The sequence below is a fragment of the Pelophylax lessonae genome, assembly GCF_965119305.1.
Source record: "Pelophylax lessonae genome assembly, chromosome: 1".
In the NCBI taxonomy this organism is placed as follows: domain Eukaryota; kingdom Metazoa; phylum Chordata; class Amphibia; order Anura; family Ranidae; genus Pelophylax; species Pelophylax lessonae.
In genome coordinates this window covers 236,068,381-236,088,730 of record NC_138768.1, presented here as the reverse complement: position 1 = coordinate 236,088,730, position 20,350 = coordinate 236,068,381, and the positions used below count along the sequence as shown (strand labels likewise).

General features: G+C 42.1%; 1 protein-coding gene across 4 annotated transcripts in view; it reads left to right on the top strand.

The window, feature by feature from the left end:
- CCDC92 (coiled-coil domain containing 92) overlaps nt 1–20,350 on the top strand; it is a 100,446-nt gene that overhangs the window by 67,940 nt on the left and 12,156 nt on the right. For 2 of the 4 annotated variants that reach the window (XM_082245684.1, XM_082245683.1), the window contains exons 2-3: nt 3,600–3,764; nt 14,553–14,594. In XM_082245684.1, coding sequence (XP_082101810.1) covers nt 3,635–3,764; nt 14,553–14,594 — 172 coding nt within the window. In that variant the 5' untranslated portion in view covers nt 3,600–3,634. Of the gene's footprint in view, nt 1–3,596; nt 3,765–14,552; nt 14,595–20,350 lie in introns of all 4 variants that reach the window. The other 2 variants (XM_082245681.1, XM_082245682.1) reach the window with 1 other exon arrangement.

The following is a 20,350-nucleotide window of genomic DNA, read 5'->3' as shown; positions in this document are numbered from 1 at the left end:
AATATAAGATCGGTGCATCTCTATTAACTGCACACAGAATGTTACACAAGTATTCCCAGCAGCTGAGAGCAATTTTCTGTTTCAGCATTTGTGTGGTGGGGATGATTTTACTGCTGACCGATGGATGGCGTTGCATTTTGTAAATGGGTAACAGTTGTCCAGAAGCCAGAATGGTGTCTGGAAGGGCATTATTTCCTGCTATATGCCCAAAACTCTGGAACTTTAGTCAGAATATTAAGTCCCGCTGGCCCATTTTGCAGGTATAGCTATGTAAAACATTAAAAAAAATGTGCCTATACTGTTTAAAATCCAGTAATACATTGTCTCACCCTGCTCTCCACATGCTCAGTTTTTCTCTATTTTTAGACACTTGCTGAGTTTGTAGAGGCCAATCTGCTGACAGCCTCAAAGCGGAATTAAACCCTCCTATCCTTTACAGCCAAAGAATCTGCTTCTGTTTGATCTGCAACTGCCATGGTGCTGCACATGTGATCAGTTATGACACCAGCCATTTGACAGTTTGGTGGAGGAAACAAGCAAAAGTGACAGTTAGCAATCCCAGCATTCTAGGAATGTAACTGTTTTGAAACTGGTAAATCGATGGGTTTAGTTCCGCTTTATGTTTTACTGCTGTTCAGGGGCTCTGGGCTTGAGCAAAATGGCAGCCTCCAGCAAGAAGAAACAGGAGCAACGCTGGAGGCAAGTTACAGCACATGCTAATTGTGTTAGCTTCATTCTTACTGTGGAATGTACAGTATGTTCCTTGCTAAAGAACAGTTGCTATGGGTAAAGTTCTGCTTTAAAGTGGTTGTAAAGTTCTTGCATTAAGGTAAAAAATGTTTAGGTGTCAGCATCCCCCCTCACCCCTCCCCCCCCTTTTACTTACCTGAGCCCTCATTCATACCAGTGCCATGCACATCTGCAGCTCTTCTCTCCCCTAACTTCCAGGTCTCGCTGGCTTTGCTGGAGCACCAGGAGCCATTGGCTCCCAGTGCTGTCAATCAAAACCAGTGATGAGGAAGCGGGGGTGGGGCGAGGCTGTCTGTGTCAATGGATGCAGCAACAGGGCTCAGGTGCAAGCACGCACAAGTGCCCCTATGGGAAGCGGCTTCCCATGGGGGGTCACCGGACAGAGGGGAGGGGCCAGGAGCGGCGACGGGGGACCTGAAAAGAGGAGGTTTGCGGCCATTTTGTGCAATTCCAAAGCAGGTAAGTAAAGACATGTTTGTTTTTTTAAATTTACCTTTACAATCACTTAAAACAGGATTTTATTGCATACAAAGAAAGGGGGAGTGTAAAAAATATATCTATTTCAATCAGAACTGGACACAAAAAATATGAGCTTGTTGGTGCAGTCTGTGGGCCAGAAAGCACTTTAAGGAACCAGTGAAGTTGTCCTTCTATTCACACAAACCAATGGTAAATGTCATTTGTAATGTTTTAAGGCATATTGGCTGCTGAGCTTTTGTAACATTCCACTGCTTTAAACCTCATGTGAGTGTTGTAGGTTCAAGCAATCAGCACTGGAGTCACATTAGCTGAGTGAGGGAGAGAAACTGAGGGAGAAGAGAAACATTGGCATACTTAGTCAGTACCAGTGGTACCAGTGTGCAAAGTTGTTTTCTTTGGAACAATAAATCACCTCTAATGTTGGGTGTCCTGTGCAGAATTGTAAAGGGCGCCTTGACTTGAGAAACACTGGTTTAATTAACCTAATACCTATCCTTATCCAACAGTGCTCCTAGTTGTGATATTATGAATGCTCACATCCCATTACCAATGAACTTGAATTTTCAGGGTAGTGACCTAAGTGGTTTTTAAAGCTGAACATTTTTTTTCTCTACAGCTGTAGTTCCAACACTTGCCTGTAATGAATTATGGCCCACAATGTTAAGGCTACTGAATTCTGTAGACATCATCATAGCCAGGCTGCTCTGTACTCTTCATGATGCTGAACTTCCAGTGCTGTGGAGCAGTGTTAATTTCGTCAACTAAAACCGACTAAAACGTTTTCGTTGACTAAATGAACCCAATTTTAGTCGACTAAAATACGACTAAAACTAAAACAATTCAGATGACTAAAATACGACTAAAACTAAAATTAATTTTAATTACTAAAACAAACTAAAGTTTGGAAATTGTTGAGAAATGCTTAAATAATGCATTACAAATTACAATTGAACTACACCCATTTGATTATAGATGACTAAAAAGAGTTTTAGTCGACTAAAATGTAAAATGTTTTAGTCGACTAAAATGTACTGGAGTTTTAGTCGACTAAATACGACTAAAACACTTGCAGAAGACTAAAATGGGACTAAAACTAAAATGCCATTTTAGTCCTAAGACTAAGACTAAAACTAAATTGAAATTTTCTGCCAAAATTAACACTGCTGTGGAGGTCTCCAGACTCTACACTAAAGGTTATATGATGGAGACACGTCCCCTTCTCCCTTCTGCTCTATTGAGAGTTCTTTCACTGACTACTGTCGTGTTACAGGCAGTAGAATCTGTGAAAGAACTTTTCTCCGTTTTCATTTTTAAAGAACAAGCTGTATTGTATTGCTTCCTGAGCTACAAACTATCTGCATAAAACTGTGAAACCTTTGCCATTCATGACTGCATTTAAAGTTTTAATAGTTTACTGCCAAAACATTAGTTTGTGTGACAGTGGGTTGCAGGGCAGCCATCAGAAATTTTGGGGCCCCTTACACAGTTTTAAGCCTGACCACCAACATTCCCCAGGACCCGCCTACCATGTCGTCATTCTCCTCCAGTCCCATTTCCTCCTTCATCCCATGTTCTCCTCCAGTCCCATCTCCTCCATCCCAGGAAAATAAAGGTGAACGGTTCTAGAAAATGCCACCCCTCCTGTCCAGGCATGAACAGCTGGAAAACAGGAAAGGGGGGGGGACCTGCAGCTGTGTGTGAGGGCTAGTGAGGGCAGGACCCCCCACATAGTGCCAGTCTGTGAAGGGAATGGCTTAGCTTACAATTGAGTAATATTGCATGGACAGGTGGCAATCCTACCCTGTTTGGGGCCCCTCGAGACGCCCGAGCCCCCTACATGTGTATGGGCTGTACCCCCCTGATGGCGGCCCTGGTGGGTTGTATATATTTATTTTGCCTATTTAAATCAGAGGTGGCAAGAAATGTTATATCATTTAACAAAACGCACAATTCACAACAGTCCTTCTCATTTAGGAATTTACAATCTCATTTCCCAAGCACAGTAGTCAGACATGCAAGCTAGGACAATGCTGGGCAGAAAAAAAATAAGACTGTTTACAGGAGGTGAAAAAAAAACTAAAGCAATCAAATGACCCATGCAACAGAACACATACTACCTTAATCCAGACACTATCCCTATTGAAGGTTGAAGCCAGGACCCCAACACCCCAAGTGCAGTATTACGGTGATACACAATGAATGTGCTGAATGCAAATAGCAGTAACTATTTATTTAATGTTTAGTAATATTGATATGTCTTTTGTGTCATTTTTTTTATTCACTGCTTTGTTGAAAGTGCATGTATTTTTTATTCAGTGTTTTAAATAACGTAGTAAGGATCTAATCAGGTATTTTTTTTTTTGTAGCAGGTTGAAATCTTCCTCTGTTGTGAACGGGAATCAGAATGGCCTCTGTTAATCTGGAGAACCAGCTGCAGAGTGCTCAGAAGAATCTGCTGTTCCTGCAGCAGGAGCATGCTAACACACTGAAAGGCTTGCACGCTGAAATCCGCCGGCTGCAGCAGCATTGCACAGGTAATGATTGATATGGTGTAGTCCATAATGATGATTTGGTGTTTAGTAAAGCTGGAAGTCACATTGTAGGCTGATATAGTGCAGTAGCTTGTAACATTTATTTCAGCTAACTGGCTCATACATATTGTAAGACATTATTTTTAAAGAGTTGCACAACAGCAGAAAATATAGTAAATGTAATTAAATGTCATTCACATAGTTGCTGGAGCAACATTAAAACCATTCCATTGGAGGAATACGTAGTGAAGATTAAAGATACAGGATCCATAGCCACCCGAAATTAGGATCCACTCAGCGCATAAAATAACATTTTAGAAAAAGAGGTGATGGGTGTGTTTTTTTTTTTTTTTTAAATAATGTACAATATCAGTTAGTGTATGTTCTGCGGGTTTGTCCAGAAAATTTCTTCTATGGAGATCTCTAATCTTTGTCCCTATCTACACTGTTACATATAAAATTGAGGCCCTTAATACATGACTAAGGATGGTTTAAGTATACAGCATATATACTTCTATTGTGTTGTCCATCCTTATTCATTGTGCAGAAGCCAGCTGGTTAACTGGATACAACACTGCTTTGACACCTGTATGTTCAGAGCTTAAAATACCAATTTGGTTAATTGTTACTTGTTTCTTACTCATAGCTTGCTGCTTTGCTTATATAGTAATTGTAATAGGTTATAAGAATTTTCTTTGCAAATAAGATATTTTAGGGAAATGTAATTTTAGCGTACAGAAAGTAAGTTACATCTCCATCTTTAACCACTTAAGCCCCGGAGGATTTTCCTGCTAAAAGACCAGGGGGTATTTTGCGATTCGGCACTGCTCGACTTTAACGGACAATTGCGCGGTCGTGCGACGCTGTACCTAAACGAATTTGACGTCCTTTTTTTCCCACAAACAGAGCTTTCTTTTGGTGGTATTTGATCACCTGTGCGATTTTTTGATCACGCGCTATAAACAAAAAAAGAGCAACAATTTTGCAAAAATAGCAATATTTTTCACATTTTTTTATATGAAATTCCCCCCAAAAAAAATGTAAAAATCAAAATTTTTTAACATTTTTGGCCAATTTGTTTTATGCTACCTATGTTTGGTAAAAAAAATCGCAAAAAGCGTATTTTGATTGGTTTGCGCAAAAGTTATCGCGTTTACTAACAAAGGGAAAGATTTTTGTCATTTTTGTTGTTTTTTTTTTTTAACGCGTAATGGCGGCGATCTGCGATTTTTTTTGCGGTACTGTGACATTGCGGCGGACAGATCGGACCCTTGACTCACATTTTTGACACTTTTGGGGTTACCAGTGACATTTCTACAGTAATCAGTGCCATACATATGCACTGTTACTGTAAAAATACACTGGCAGTGAAGGGGTTAACTTTATTTGGGAGGGAGGGGCTGTGTGTGTCCCTAGGGGCGTGATTCTTACTGTGATTGGCTGTGGCTCTAGCTGTAAGGACACTGATCAACGGATCTACATACTAGATCCGTGTAATCAGTGTCTTTACAGCGAGGAGAATGACAGGCAGCTTGTTTACACAAGCTGCCTGACATTCTCCCTCTTCCCCCGACGATCGCCGAGTGGCCGGCGGACATCGGGTCCGCTGGTCACACGCGCGGGGGGGTGCGTGACCGCGCGGGAGCGGGAGCGCGCCTCCGCGGGCGCGCGCTCGCTCCCCAGACCCTCCCAGGCTAGTGACGTTAATTAACGTCACTCTGCCTGGTAGGGGCTGACCGCCGCAGTAAATCTACTTGCGGCGGTCGGCAAGCAGTTAAAGCTTCTCATTTATCCAGGTCATTGTATAGCTAGTAATTAGTCACATCCAACAGGACTTGTTCTGTAACATTGAAGATATTTCCTAGCTTTTCCAAGCCTTTTCTTCAGGTCTAATGAGTGTCAAGAACATACCCCAGCAATTGTAACCACAGAAGAAGCACCGTGGGATATGTCAATGCAGATGTTGATTGTCCAACAACAGCATGGAAGATGTGAAGGTTGTAAACCACCCTGTTCTAGTTATGTAAACCAGTCATTGGTGCCAGGAAGCCTGCATAGGGATAAGTTTTAACATTCAGCTACATGATTCAGGGTGCCTCTGAGGCATCCTGTTATAGGCACCCTATCAATGCAGGGAACTTGGTCGTCGGGCGAAGCTCATCTCCTGATCAGTATTCTGGTATGGCAGGTGACTTGGCTTTCTCTACAGCTTTGGACCATTCTGCTGGGGGATCACCTGGTCTGTATTCAGTTGGACAACACCAAGGCGGTGGCCACATCAATCATCACGGTGGAACCAGAAGTCTCACCGCAGTAATAGAGATAGATCAGTTCCTGTCCTGGGCAGAACTTAACATCTAGGCCTTGTAAGCTGTGTATGTACATAATGGGAGTAGACAAAAATGGCATACAGTCAGCTTCAGCCTCTGCCTAGACCCGGGGTAGTTGCCCTGCACCCAAAGATGTTCTAGGACCTATGTCGCAGGTGGAGAGTTGCTGAATATGGACTTCCTGGCTTCCGGGTTCAATAACAAACTGGACAGGTTTGTCCAGGTAGAGGGAGCCCTTAGCAGAAGCAGTGGATGCTCTGGTGGCTCCATGGGGTGAGTACATAAATACATAGTTAGTGAGGTTGGAAAAATACACCAGTCCATCCAGTTCAACCTATGATGACTGTTTTTATAAGTGTTTATGTCAATAGTACATTGTATACCCCTGTATGTTGTGGTCGTTAAGGTGCCCATCTAATAGTTTTTTTAAACTATCGATGCTCCCCGCTGACACCACTGCTTGTGGAAGAGAATTCCATGTCCTTACCACTCTGATCGTATAGAACCCTTTACGCAATTTAAGGTTAAACCGCTTTTCTTCTCGTTTTAGCGAATGGCCGCAAGTCCTTTTATATTCCCTTTTGCTGAATAGTTTGTTCCCTATGCTAGGGTCGCCAGTACAGTATTTGTACATTGATTTCATATCCCCTCTCAAGCGTCTCTTCACCAAAGAGAGTAAGTTCAATGCTTGTAGACTTCTCCAGATGACGTCAGTGTGACGAAAACGCGTCGAGAACGTGACCACATCACTTCCGTCTGAACGATCCCGAGGCTAGGAACGCATATCCGGCGGTTGGGACGCACGCTGATCCCAGGCGAGCACCGCGAACGAGGTAGTTGCGGACCCTATGCCATACGGATGCGCTGCATGTTGATTTTATGTGAGTACATGTCTTTTTTGGAATCTAAATAAAAGTTTTAAAGGCAATCCTGCACTATCGGAGGCTTCTGTTTTTCCCCTTTTTCATATACCCGGGAATTGTACTGGAGCTCTCTCCCTGATGCTTTAACCCCTATGTGTACCGGAGCAAGGAGTGGATACGAGTGGTAATAGGAAGGATAGGACGGAACCAGATTGCCGGTGTATGGGAGCGATCCCTGTTATCGACCCGCCATTTACCCCTGTAGGGGTACGGACATCCGGTAAGCACAGGACCCCAGGAGAGGGGGAGCACCCTATCTTCCGACCACTCACTGCACTCCCGGCTTCATAGGAAAAAAAGAGCACCTTACTCCATCCTTATATGGACTATAGAACTTTATGATTTCTGTACCAGCTCTGATTGCACTATTTTTGGACAATTTTAAAATACACAGAACCTGCTTTTTGAGCCTTTGAATTTATATGGTTCTCACTTTCACAATTTATATAGTTATTTGCACGGCTGCACTTATTTATTTACTAGTGTTTATATTGTCACCAGTGTGGGATGCACATAGTTCACCCACTTATTTATTTTCATTGCTTATGAGTATGCAGTTGCACTTTATTGAATAGATGGTTATGACTATTCGGAATGCACCTTATTTAGTTTGATTAGTGCACTATATTTTTTAGCACCTTTGCACACTAACTCTCTATATCACCATAATTTATTAATACTATCTTTATATGCTTTTATATTTTTATACCTACATTTACATATATTTGCATATTTATGTTGAGTCTCAATCAGCAGTTTAGGTATTGAACACATTTATTTATTTATTGATTTGGTATCAGCACATAGTGTTAACTTTACACACATATTACACACCCATTGTGTTTTTATATCCTATTACTTATATAGTTCTCATTCCCACATACATTCTATGTGCATTTGCAAGTGTTGAACTTGGTCTTGAACTATAGGAGCCTAACCCAGATTTCCCATTAACCTACTTTTATTAGCTTTGTCGTCTTTCTCTGGACTCTCTCCAGTTCCAGCACATCCTTCCTGAGGACTGGTGCCCAGAACTGGACTGCATACTCGAGATGCGGCCCGGACCGGAGTCTTGTAGAGTGGGAGAATTAGCGTTTTATCTCTGGAGTGATTCCCCTTTTTAATACATACCAGTATTCTGTTGGCTTTGCTTGCAGCAGCTTGACATTGCATGCCATTTGTGAGCTTGTCATCTACTAGGACCCCCATGTCCTTTTCCATCTTAGATTCCCCGAAAGGCTCTCCCCCTAGTGAGTAACTTGCGTTCGTATTTCTGGCACCCAAATGCATTACCTTACATTTTTCAACATTAACCACTTTACCACTAGAGGATTTTGCTGTCTTACGTCTGGGCCACTTTTTGCGATTCGGCGCGGTGCGACTTTAACTGGCAATTACGCGGTCGTGCGATGCCATACCCAAACAAAATTTACGTCCTTTTTTTTACCACAAACAGAGCTTTCTTTTTGCGCTATAAACAAAAAAAATAGCGTAAATTTTGAAAAAACAACAATATTTTTCACATTTTTTTTATATGAAATTCCCCCCCCCCCCCCCCCAAAAAAATGTAAAAATCAAAATTTTTTTACATTTTTGGCCAATTTGTTTTCTGCTACCTATGTATGGTAAAAAAATTCACAATAAGCGTGTTTTGATTGGTTTGCACAAAAGTTATTGCGTTTACTAACAAAGGGAAAGATTTCTGTCATTTTGGTGTTTTTTTTTTTAACGCGTAATGGCGGCGATCTGCAATTTTTTTTTTTGCGGGACTGCGACATTGCGGCGGACAGATCGGACCCTTGACTGACATTTTTGACACTTTTGGGGGTACCAGTGACATTACTGCAGTAATCAGTGCTATATATATGCACTGTTACTGTAAAAATGACACTGGCAGGGAAGGGGTTAATTTTATTGGAGAGGGAGGGGTTAATGTATGCCTGGTGCTTACGAACGTGTGTGGGGGGAGGTGACTGTGTGACACAGGGACAGATCCAGGGTTCAGCTATGCTGAACCCTGCAATCTGACCCTGCCTGTCACTTGGGAGATCTCCACACTAGATCCCCGACGATCGGGGAAGAGCGGCGGCGATCGCCGCTGCTCCTCCCCTGGCCCGACTCCCGCTGTGACTGAATACAGCGGGAGCGAGCCTCCGGCGGCGCGCGCGCCGCTGAGAAAGGGGAGTGTCTGACCACGTAGTACTAAGTCGTCAGACGATAACGAGCCACTTTGCCGCAGTAGTACTACGGTACTCAGACGGCAAGTGGTTAAACCTCATTTGCCATGTTGATACCCACCCCATTATTTTTTCAGGTCTTGTAAGGTTACCATATCCTGCGTAGAAGTTATTGCCCTGCTTAATTTAGTATCGTCTGCAAATACAGAGTGTGAGTATGCAAATACAGAGACTGAGCTATTTATCCCATCCTCTAGGTCGTTTATAAATAAATTAAATAGGATTGGTCCCAGGACAAATCTTTGGGGGACCCTACTTTCCACACCAGACCATTCCGAGTACTCCCCATTTATCACCACCCTTTGGACTGGCCCCAAAAGCCAGCTTTTAATCCATGTACTCACTCTTTGGTCCATCCCAACGTGCTTTACTTTGCACAGTAAACATTTGTGGGGAACTGTATCAAATGCCTTTTCAAAATCCAGATATACCACATCCACAAGCCTTATTTTATCTAGATGGCAGCTCATTTCTTCATAGAAGGTTAATAGATTGGTCTGGTAAGAGGGATTTTTCATGAATCCATGCTGATTACTACTAATGATACCGTTTTCATTACTAAAGTCTTGTATATAGTCCCTTATCACCCCCCCCCCCCCCCAATATCTTACAGACTATCGATGTTTGGCTAACCGGCCTGTAGTTCCCAGGGATATATCTCGGCCCTTTTTTAATTATTAAAAACAAAAAGCAGAGCGCCTCTAAGTGTTATCAGTTTAATTAAAAGGGTAATGCAGGTATAGGAAAACTGCTCACATTTAAAACAGTATAAAATAGCTCATCTGTTAGGTGGTCTGCAGGAACACAGGGGTCCACGGCTGGATGTTTGTTGCTCCAAGAGGTGGTGCAGGGGATGGTGAAGGAGGGAGATGTCTGGAGAGCCAAGAGACCAGATAGTAGGAAGGCCAGCAGCTTCAGGAAGGTGTTCTGTTCCTCAGGGAGACACCTGGTGAGCCGAGAGACCGTTAGGTAGGATGGCTTTCGGCTTCAGAAGGGCGCCCTGCTCCTCAGTACATCCAGCGCCAACAGATAGGGGAGCCCAGCGTGACAGATCCAGCAGCCAATCGCACAACGCGTTTCCGAGCGTGCGCAGTAGCCTCACAGGGCGTGCACGCTCCTTTCTCAAGTGCAGTGGCATGACACAGAAGAGCTGAACAAGTTTATAGGAAGCCAGCACTCAAGCTGAGTGGATACAGATGGACTTAAAGTGGCCATTATAAATGGGCTGGACAGTGGGACCACAATACTTAAAGCGGCAATAAGGAAATAAACACAAGAAAGAAAAAAAATCGCATACAAATAAAATCGCATAAAAAAAAAATATATAGAAAATGGTTATTTAACAAGGTAAAAAGACATACATCGGCTCTAATCATAATATGGTGTTAATATCTAGCTCTTCGTTTAAACCCTTGGGTGAAAGTGAATCAAGGGTATAGATCCAAAATGTCTCTCGTTAGCATACACCATATTAAGAGCTAGATGTTAACACCATATTATGATTAGAGCCAATGTATGTCTTTTTACCTTGTTAAATAACCATTTTCTATAATTTTTTTTTTTAATGCGATTTTATTTGTATGCGATTTTTTTCTTTCTTTCTTGTGTTTATTTCCTTATTGCCGCTTTAAGTATTGTGGTCCCACTGTCCAGCCCATTTATAATGGCCACTTTAAGTCCATCTGTATCCACCCAGCTTGAGTGCTGGCTTCCTATAAACTTGTTCAGCTCTTCTGTGTCATGCCACTGCACTTGAGAAAGGAGCGCGCACGCCCTGTGAGGCTACTGCGCACGCTCGGAAACGCGTTGTGCGATTGGCTGCTGGATCTGTCACGCTGGGCTCCCCTATCTGTTGGCGCTGGATGTACTGAGGAGCAGGGTGCCCTTCTGAAGCCGACAGCCATCCTACCTAACGGTCTCTCGGCTCACCAGGTGTCTCCCTGAGGAACAGGACACCTTCCTGAAGCTGCTGGCCATCCTACTATCTGGTCTCTTGGCTCTCCAGACATCTCCCTCCTTCACCATCCCCTGCACCACCTCTTGGAGCAACAAACATCCAGCCGTGGACCCCTGTGTTCCTGCAGACCACCTAACAGATGAGCTATTTTATACTGTTTTAAATGTGAGCAGTTTTCCTATACCTGCATTACCCTTTTAATTAAACTGATAACACTTAGAGGCGCTCTGCTTTTTGTTTTTATTTTCACTTTCAGAGCTGACTTCTCTCTGCAGCTGAGCTGGCCCTGAGTGTAATCTATTTCAGCCATCATCTACACCAGACTAATGACTATACATGAACTACATACCCCTTGATGCTATATAGGTATGTGTGATGCGCCAACTCTTATCCTGCTTTTTTAATTATTGGTACCACGTTGGCTTTTTTCCAATCAGTTGGTACTATTCCCATCAGAAGACTATCCATAAACATTAGAAACAATGGTCTGGCTATCACTTGGCTGAGTTCTATAAGGACCCTCAGGTGTAAGCCATCTGGTCGCGGTGACTTATTTATGTTAAGTTTTTAAAGTCTAGTTCTGAGTCTGTCTTCCCATGAGGGTGTTTCCTGTGACGTGTTATTAACTTTAACATTACACTCTAGGTTACTGTATCCCCCCCCCAATTCTTTAGTGAAGACTGAGGAAAATAATTTATTTAGCACCTTCGCCTTCTCTCTGTCCTTATTAGCCAGGTTCCCTTATTCATCCTTTATGGGACCAATGTGTTCTGGCCTCACTTTCCTACTATTTATATACTAAAAGTATTGCTTTGGGGTTTTTTTACTCTCTTCTGCTATGCGCCTTTCGTGTTCTATTTTAGCCGCCTGATTACACTTTTACATTTCTTTCTTTCTTCATTTAAAGGTATTCCCTGTTGGAATGCACTGGTCAATACCTTTATTTAGTATGTTCTTAAAGCACTCCCATTTTTCCTCCGGTTTCTTTGTTCCTAGGATTTTATCCCATTTTATATCGTCTAACAAAGAGCGTAGTTTAGGGGGGGGGCGGAGCCGGCAGCCGATGGAGACGGCTGCATTTTGAGAAGCTCTGGTTTTCACCTCTGTACAGCGGCATTTCACAGCGACCTTCAGCAGCCCGATCTGCAAAGAGCGTAGTTTAGGGAACTTGGCTCTTTTGAAATTCAGTGTCCTTGTATTACCCTTGTGTTTCCTATTTCTATGATTTATACTAAAATTAATTGACCTATGGTCACTGTTTCCTAAGTTGCCCCACGTTTCTACATCCGTGATCAGGTCTGTACTGTTAGTAATCAGTAGGTCTTGTAATGCATTGTTTCTTGTCGGTGCGTTTACCATCTGACCCATGAAATTGTCCTGTGGACAAGAAAAAAAATTACATTTTTGTACTCGCCATAAAATTATTTTTCTTGAAGCCCATTGAGGAACACAGGTCCCACTTGTCTTTGTTCATGACCATGCTTTGCTACAAACCCAAGTATTGCTGGGAGAGGAAGGGGGTTTTCTGGGCTGGCCCACTTTTCTTTTCTTTTTTTGGAGTTAAAGACCATGAGCAATATGCAGACTACGTTCAGGTGATTGGACACTGACAAAAAATTTGCTAGAGCTGCCCCTAGTGTGAATTTATATAACCCTGTCCACTCTAATATTGCAAATTTTGCTATTGTCCTAAGGTGATGGACATCTTCTCCTCCAGCGAAGTTTTGTTTTCTTTTTTTTTGTTTTTTTTTTTTAATCAGATAATTTTTATTAAAACTTTTTTACATCACAACAAAAATAAGAAAAACATACAAAAAAAGAGCAAAACAAGCTCTGCCTTGTTTATATTAGTAGACTGGCGTTCTGCTTCTGTTCCAAACGATCAGCGGGTGCTGGCAGACATGGAGTCCGTCGGTCCTGCTGTGTCCAATCACAGTGGGAGCCAGTCGGCGGCGGCGAGTGTGTGCGCCCCAGACCCGGAAGTGCAGGAGAGCCACCTTGCTGCTGTATTATGTACAGTATACAGTCGGCAAGTGGTTAAGTCAAGAAAGACTTTTCCCTTACACGCAAAGATTGATTATGCACTTTATGAGAACTGGCCTAATCCTGAAAGGATATTCACTCTTCTGAAACTTTTTGCTGAAATTTAATCTATGGAAAATGATGAAGAAATGGGCTATTCCAGTAGTGGATACTGCCATTTTCAGTTATTAATAGACTTCTTACAGTTCTGTTTGAACATTTCCCTCTTAATAATTTAGTTGATGGGTGGTTGTAAGACCCCTTAAAGGCCTTGTTTGACCTTGCAGGTCCAGCCCTGCAGCCAGCAATTGATGCCATGTCTATTTGGCAGACTGTTGCTAACCAGACAAGAAAAATGAACAGACCATGGAGCTCTTTGATGACCTTGCTTTCTTAGAACAATTTATGCGATCTGGGTAAGTGAAAAACAAAACCACAAAGTTGAGAAGTATTATGGTAAGTAGGCCTAGAAAAAGATCTGTATTTTACAATTCATACATTGTCATACTGTTTTAGAATGTAATGTTTTAGTAAAAATGGATCTATGTGAATACTCCCGTGAAAAATAATAAAAGAAACCTACGTGTTCTGATAAGCCACTGTGTTCCCGCAGCCTTCTCAATCTCTATAAAATAAAAGTGTGGCACTGCTTAGTGCCTAAAAATCCCTCTACTAGTTACCTTAAAATCCACTGCATAAAAAAGTGACAAAGTGCAAAAATAAAAATAAATAACTGAGCTGGAAGTTATATGCAGTAATCATTCACAGCAATGTTATAACATAATCATACAAAGTTTGTATACATAAAGTTTCCTTCTACCTTGATCTCCCCCGATCCAGGGTGCAGAGAGGAAGAAATTCTGGATATCCTGTTTTATTACCCCAAGATTAGAGGAAAGCTGTGTTTGACTTATTGTATAGATAGGAGAACATTTGGAGGTGAGCGTTTAGTGCATTTGGTAGGGAACGGCAAATGGTGGATTGTGGAGTGTACTCAAGGTGAAGCACTGAATTTTGGACTGTAACTTTAGTAGTGGACTATATGTCATATCACAGTGATCAGGGAAGAAGTAAACTTTATGTATATGGACATTGTATGATTATGTTAAAAAAATTGTTGTAAATGATTACTACATATAACTTACAGAACGCATTATTTATTTCTATTTTCGTACTGTCACTTTTTTTATGCAGTGGAATTTAGGGAACCAGTAGAGGAATTATGAAGCTCTAAGCAGTGCCACACTTTTAATGTATAGAGAATGTTTTAACCAAAATATGAAGGATGAATTATATTTTATGCTCTTTCAATTTTTTCACAGATCTGACATATGAACTGACAGTGAAGAGTTCTGACCAGACAGGTATGACGTTTTTATTGTGAGAATTACGGTATTTAATTCTGCAAAATTTAGTGTCTTCAGATGTTTTATTTGAAATGATTTGCTGTGCTCTTGTATAAAAACATGCACTGTGTACACATAATGTTAATTATTTAAACACTGTAAAAAGAAAGGATCATTTTTCCTCCAATCCAAAATGCACTGAGAAAACATAAGCATGGTAGAAAAAGTCCAGTCTATGAGATGGTGGTGATAAAGGAAGACAAGAGCTTGTGCCAACTTGGCATTTAGAAGCAGCAAACACTGCTTTCTTTGTAATGATTCCTCTTCTTAGGGCATCTCGTGCTTTCCTTCGTGACTTTTATTTTAAGGATTTGCTAAGACAGTGCTGCAACTTGTTTTAATAGTTCTACGATAAAATAGTATCAATGTTTGCCTAGTTCATTATAGAGTTATAAATCTATTAGGTTATATTTAAGACTTCAAAAATGTATGGAATACTTTTGCGTGTGTATAAACTGGCTGTCTCTTTTTAAGTGTCACTTGGCATGGATCACCAGCCATTCACTGCATGTGTGCCTTATTTCCAAAAACTCCCTGTGAATTTCAAGAGAGGCATTTACAGGACAGTTATAGATTTTGCATGAAAACTTGTTGCAGGTTGTATTGATAAATTCTTAGCTGACACATCAATACAAAGCTAGACCGGGGAAAAACAACTGACCCTTCATATTGATTTTCTGGCCATTACTGTCCTTGAGCACGCACACCAGGCTTTTATGTGATGCCACTTCCAAAACACAGCACTGCTTGCAGCCTGAAATCTGAGCTTGTGAAGGAATATAGTATGGCAATTTCATAAATATTTTATTTTCTGCTTTATGTGGACTAAGCCATTCTCTGAAATTGTCCAATAAATATCCAAAAGTGTGTGTGCATGTATGTATACAGTATCTCACAAAAGTGAGTACACCCCTCACGTTTTTGTAATTATTATATTATATGTTTTCATATGACAACACTGAAGAAATGACACTTTGCTACAATGTAAAGTAGTGAGTGTACAGCTTGTATAACAGTGTAAATTTGCTGTCCCCTCAAAATAACTCAATACACAGCCATGAATGTCTAACCGCTGGCAACAAAAGTGAGTACACCCCTAAGTGAAAATGTCCAAATTGGGCCAAAAAAAGTTAAAATTTTGTGTGCCCACCATTATTTTCCAGCACTGTCTTAACCCACTTGGGCATGGAGTTCACCAGAGCTTCACAGGTTGCCACTGGAGTCCTCTTCCACTCCTCCATAATAACATCACGTAGCTGGGGGATGTTAGAGACCTTGTGCTCCTCCACCTTCTGTTTTGAGGATGCCCCACAGATACTCAATAGGGTTTAGGTCTGGAGACATGCTTGGCCAGTCCATCACCTTTACCCTCAGCTTCTTTAGCAAGGCAGTGGTCGCCTTTGAGGTGTGTTTGGGGCCGTTATCATGTTTCGAATACTGCCCTGCGGCCCAGTTTCAGAAGGGAGGGGATCATGCTCTGCTTCAGTATGTCACAGTACATATTGGCATTCATAGTTCCCTCAATAAACTGTAGCTCCCCAGTGTCGGCAGCCCCAGACCATGACACTACCACCACCATGCTTGACTGTAGGCAAGACACACTTGTCTTTGTACTCCTCACCTGGTTGCCGCCACGCTTGACACCATCTGAACCAAATACATTTATTTTGGTCTCATCAGACCACAGGACATGGTTGCAGTAATCCATGTCCTTAGTCTGCTTGTCTTCAACAAACTGTTTGTGGGCTTTCTTGTGCATCGTCTTTAGAAGAGGCTTCTTTCTGGAACGACAGCCATGCAGACCAATTTGATGCAGTGTGCGGCGGCGTATGGTCTGAGCCCTGACAGGCTTACCCTCCATCCCCCTCACCCCCCCACCGCTTCAACCTCTGCAGCAATGCTGGCAGCACTCATTTGTCTATTTCCCAAAGGCAACCTCTGGATATGACGCTGAGCACATGCACTCAACCTCTTTGGTCGACCATAGTGAGGCCTGTTCCGAGTCAAACCTATCCTGTTAAACCGATGTATGGTCTTGTCCACCGTGCTGCAGCTCAGTTTCAGGATCTTGGCAATCTTCTTATAGCCTAGACCATCTTTATGTAGCGCAACATTTTTATTTTTTTTTTCAGATCCTCAGAAAGTTCTTTGCCATGAGGTGCCATGTTGAACTTCCAGTGACCACTATGAGAGAGTGAAAGCGATAACACCACATTTAACACACCTGCTCACCATTCACACTTGAGACTTTGTAACACTAATAAATCACATGACACTGGGGAGGGAAAATGGTTAATTGGGCCCAATTTGGGCTTGCTCACTTAGGTGTCTACTCACTTTTGTTGCCAGTGGTTTAGACATTAATAGCTATGTGTTGAGTTATTTTGAGGGGACAGCAAATGTACACTGTTATACAAACTGTACACTCACTACTTTACAATGTAGCAAAGTGACATTTCTTCAGTGTTGTCACATGAAAATATATAATAAAATATTTGCAAAAATGTTAGGGGTGTACTTGTTTTTTTGAGATACTGTATATGCTACATGTTTACTCTAGGAAAAAGGTATATATGGTAAATCTAGTCAGTATATATTTTAAGGTACCCATTGGCATCAATAATTTTCAAACAATCTGGTAGACCTGCAAACATCCCCATAGGTCAACAAAAGTTAGATTTTATTTCCATCATTTACACTTTCAAAATAACAGAAAACAAAAAAATGGCGTCTGCAAAAGTTTGGGCACCCTGCAGAGTTAATATCGTGTCCTGCCCCCTTTGGCAAGTATCACAGCTTGTAAACGCTTTTTGCAGCCAGCCAAGAGTCTTTCAATTCTTGTTTGAGGTATCTTTGCCCATTCTTCCTTACAAAAGTCTTCCAGTTCTTTGAGATTTCTGGGCTGTCTGTCACCCACTGCTCTTTTAAGGTCTATCCATAGATTTTTAATTATGTTGAGGTCAGGAGATTGTGAAGGCCATGGCAAAACTTTCAGCTTACGCCTCTTGATGTAATCCCCCGTGGATTTCGAGGTGTGATTAGGATCAATATACATTTGGAGAAGCCATCCTCTCTTTAACTTCAGCTTTTTTCACAGATGGCATCAAGTTACCAGTTGCTGAAATTTAATTGAATCCATTTTTCCTTCTACTCGTGAGATGTTCCCTGTGCCACTGGCTGCAATACAACCCCAAAGCATGATTGATCCACCCCCATCCTTAACAGTTGGACAGAGGTTCTTTTCATTAAATTCTGTGCCCCTTCTTCTCCAAACGTACCTTTGCTCATGCCGGCCAAAACGTTCAATTTTAACCTCATCGGTCCACAGAACTTTTTTCCAAAATGCATCAAGCTTGTCTATATGTTAATTTGCAAAGTTCAAAATTGATTTTTGTAGTGAGGACGTAGAAGAGGTTTTCTTCTGATGACTCTTCCATGAAGACCATATTTCTACAAGTATCTCTTTATAGTGGAATAGTGTACCACAATTCCAGTGTCTGCCAGATCTTTCTGGAGGGATCGTGCAGTCAAACGTGCGTTTTGAATTGTTTTTCTCACAATCCTGCGAGCTGTTCTGTCTGATATTTTTCTTGGTCTTCCAGATCTTGCTTTAACTTCCACTGTTCCTGATGACTGCCATTTCTTAACAGAAATGACTGCCATTTCTTATTCCGTACAGAGGATATTGACATCTGAAATGCTTTGCTATCTTCTTATAGCCTTCTCCAGCTTTGTGAACGTCAACTATTTTCAGTTTCAGTTTTCTATGAACTGCTTAGAAGATCCCATGGTGCTGATTGTTGGGGCAAGGTCAGATGAGTCTGGGCATTTAAAACCTTTGAGATTGACATCACCTGGTCTTCCCAGACGATGATTGAGAACAATCCATGACACTGGCAGGTCTCAGCCTTGCAAAGGGGGGGCAGTGCATGTTCTAAATTCTGCAGGGTGCCCAAACTTTTGCAGATGCCATTTTTTTGTTTTCTGTAATTTTGAAAGTGTCAATGATGGAAATAAAATCTAACTTTTGTTGACATATTATAAGAATGTCTAATATGTAATTTGATGCCTTTTGGAGATTTTTCCATCTTTCCTTGGCTTCTTTATGTACATTAAAACAAATTTTTACCTGGGGTGCCCAAACTTTCGATCACCACTGTATATACACAGCTCAAAAAAAAAAATACACTTTTAATCAGAGTATAGAATCAAGTCAAGTAAACTCCTGGGATATTGATCTGGTCAGTTAAGTAGCAGAGGGGGTTGTTGGTTTCAGCTGATTTGGTGTTAATGACATTAACAGGTGCATTAGATGGGCAACAATGAGACAACTTCCAAAACAGGAATGGTTTTTAAGGTGGAGGCCACTGAAATTGTTTTCCCGTAGTCATCTTTTCTGACTGTTTTTCACTAGTTTTGCATTTGGCTAGGGTCAGGGTCACTACTGGTAGCACGAGGAGATACCTTTACCTTTATAGAGGTTGCACAGGCAGTCCAACTCCAGGATGGCAGATCAATATGTGCCATTGCCAGAAGGCTTGCTGTGTCACCCAGCACAGTCTTAAGAGCATGGAGGAGATTCCAGAAAACAGGCAGTTGCTCAAGGAGAGCTGGACAGGGCCGTAGAAGGTCCTTAACCCATCAGTAGTACCGGTATCTGCTTGTTTTTGCAAGGAAGAACAAGATGAGCACTGCCAGAGCCCTACAAAATGACCTCCCGCAGGCCACTATTGTGAAATGTCTCTGACTAAACAATCAGAAACAGATTTCATGACTTCAGACTTCATGAGGGCCTGATGTCTTCTAGTGGGCCCTGTGCTCACTGCCTGGCACCGTAGAGCTCAATTAGCATTTGCCATTGAACACCAGAATTGGTAGGTCCGCCACTGATGCGCAGTGCTTTTCGCAGATGAGAGCAGGTTCACCCTGAGCACATTTGACAGACGTGAAATGGTCTGGAGAAGCCATGGAGAACATTATGCTGCTTGTAACATCATTCAGCATGACCAGTTTGGTGGTGGGTCAGTGATGGTCTGGAAAAGCATTTCCATGGAAGTATGCACAGACCTCTACCCTGACTGCCATTATGTATCGGGAGAAAATCCTTGGACCCATTGTCAGACTCTACGCTGGTGCAGTGGGTCCTGGGTTCCTCCTGGTGCATGACAATGTCCGGCCTCATATGGCAAGAGTATGCAGCCAGTTCCTGGAGGATGAATTGATACCATTGAATGGCCCCCACACTTGCCTGACCTAAATACAATAGAACACCTTTGGGACATTACTTTTAAGTTCATCCGATACCACCAGATTGCACCTCAGTCTGTTTAGGAGCTCAGTGATGCCCTGGTCCAGATCTGGGAGGAAATACCCCAGGACGTTGTCAGGCATGCATACTGTGTTCTCCCAAAAATAAGACCTATCTCTGTTTTCTAGGGTGGCTGCAATATAAGCCCTACCCCGAAAATGAGCCCTAGTTAAAGTCCTTGTAAAATCATGTACTCCATGCTGCAAACTGATTTTCTCTTTTGTTCATTGACAGATGCAGCTTCATATCTTCTTAGCCATCGGGTTATGCTCCTCCCATCAGGAATAGGACACTAGGCAGGAAAAAGCTTTCACCACGCTTATGGGGCTGTCCCTGCAGGCATAACCCCACACACTCTGCTACAGCCCTTAGTTTTGTTCCTGCCTAGTTCAGGAGTAGGACCTAG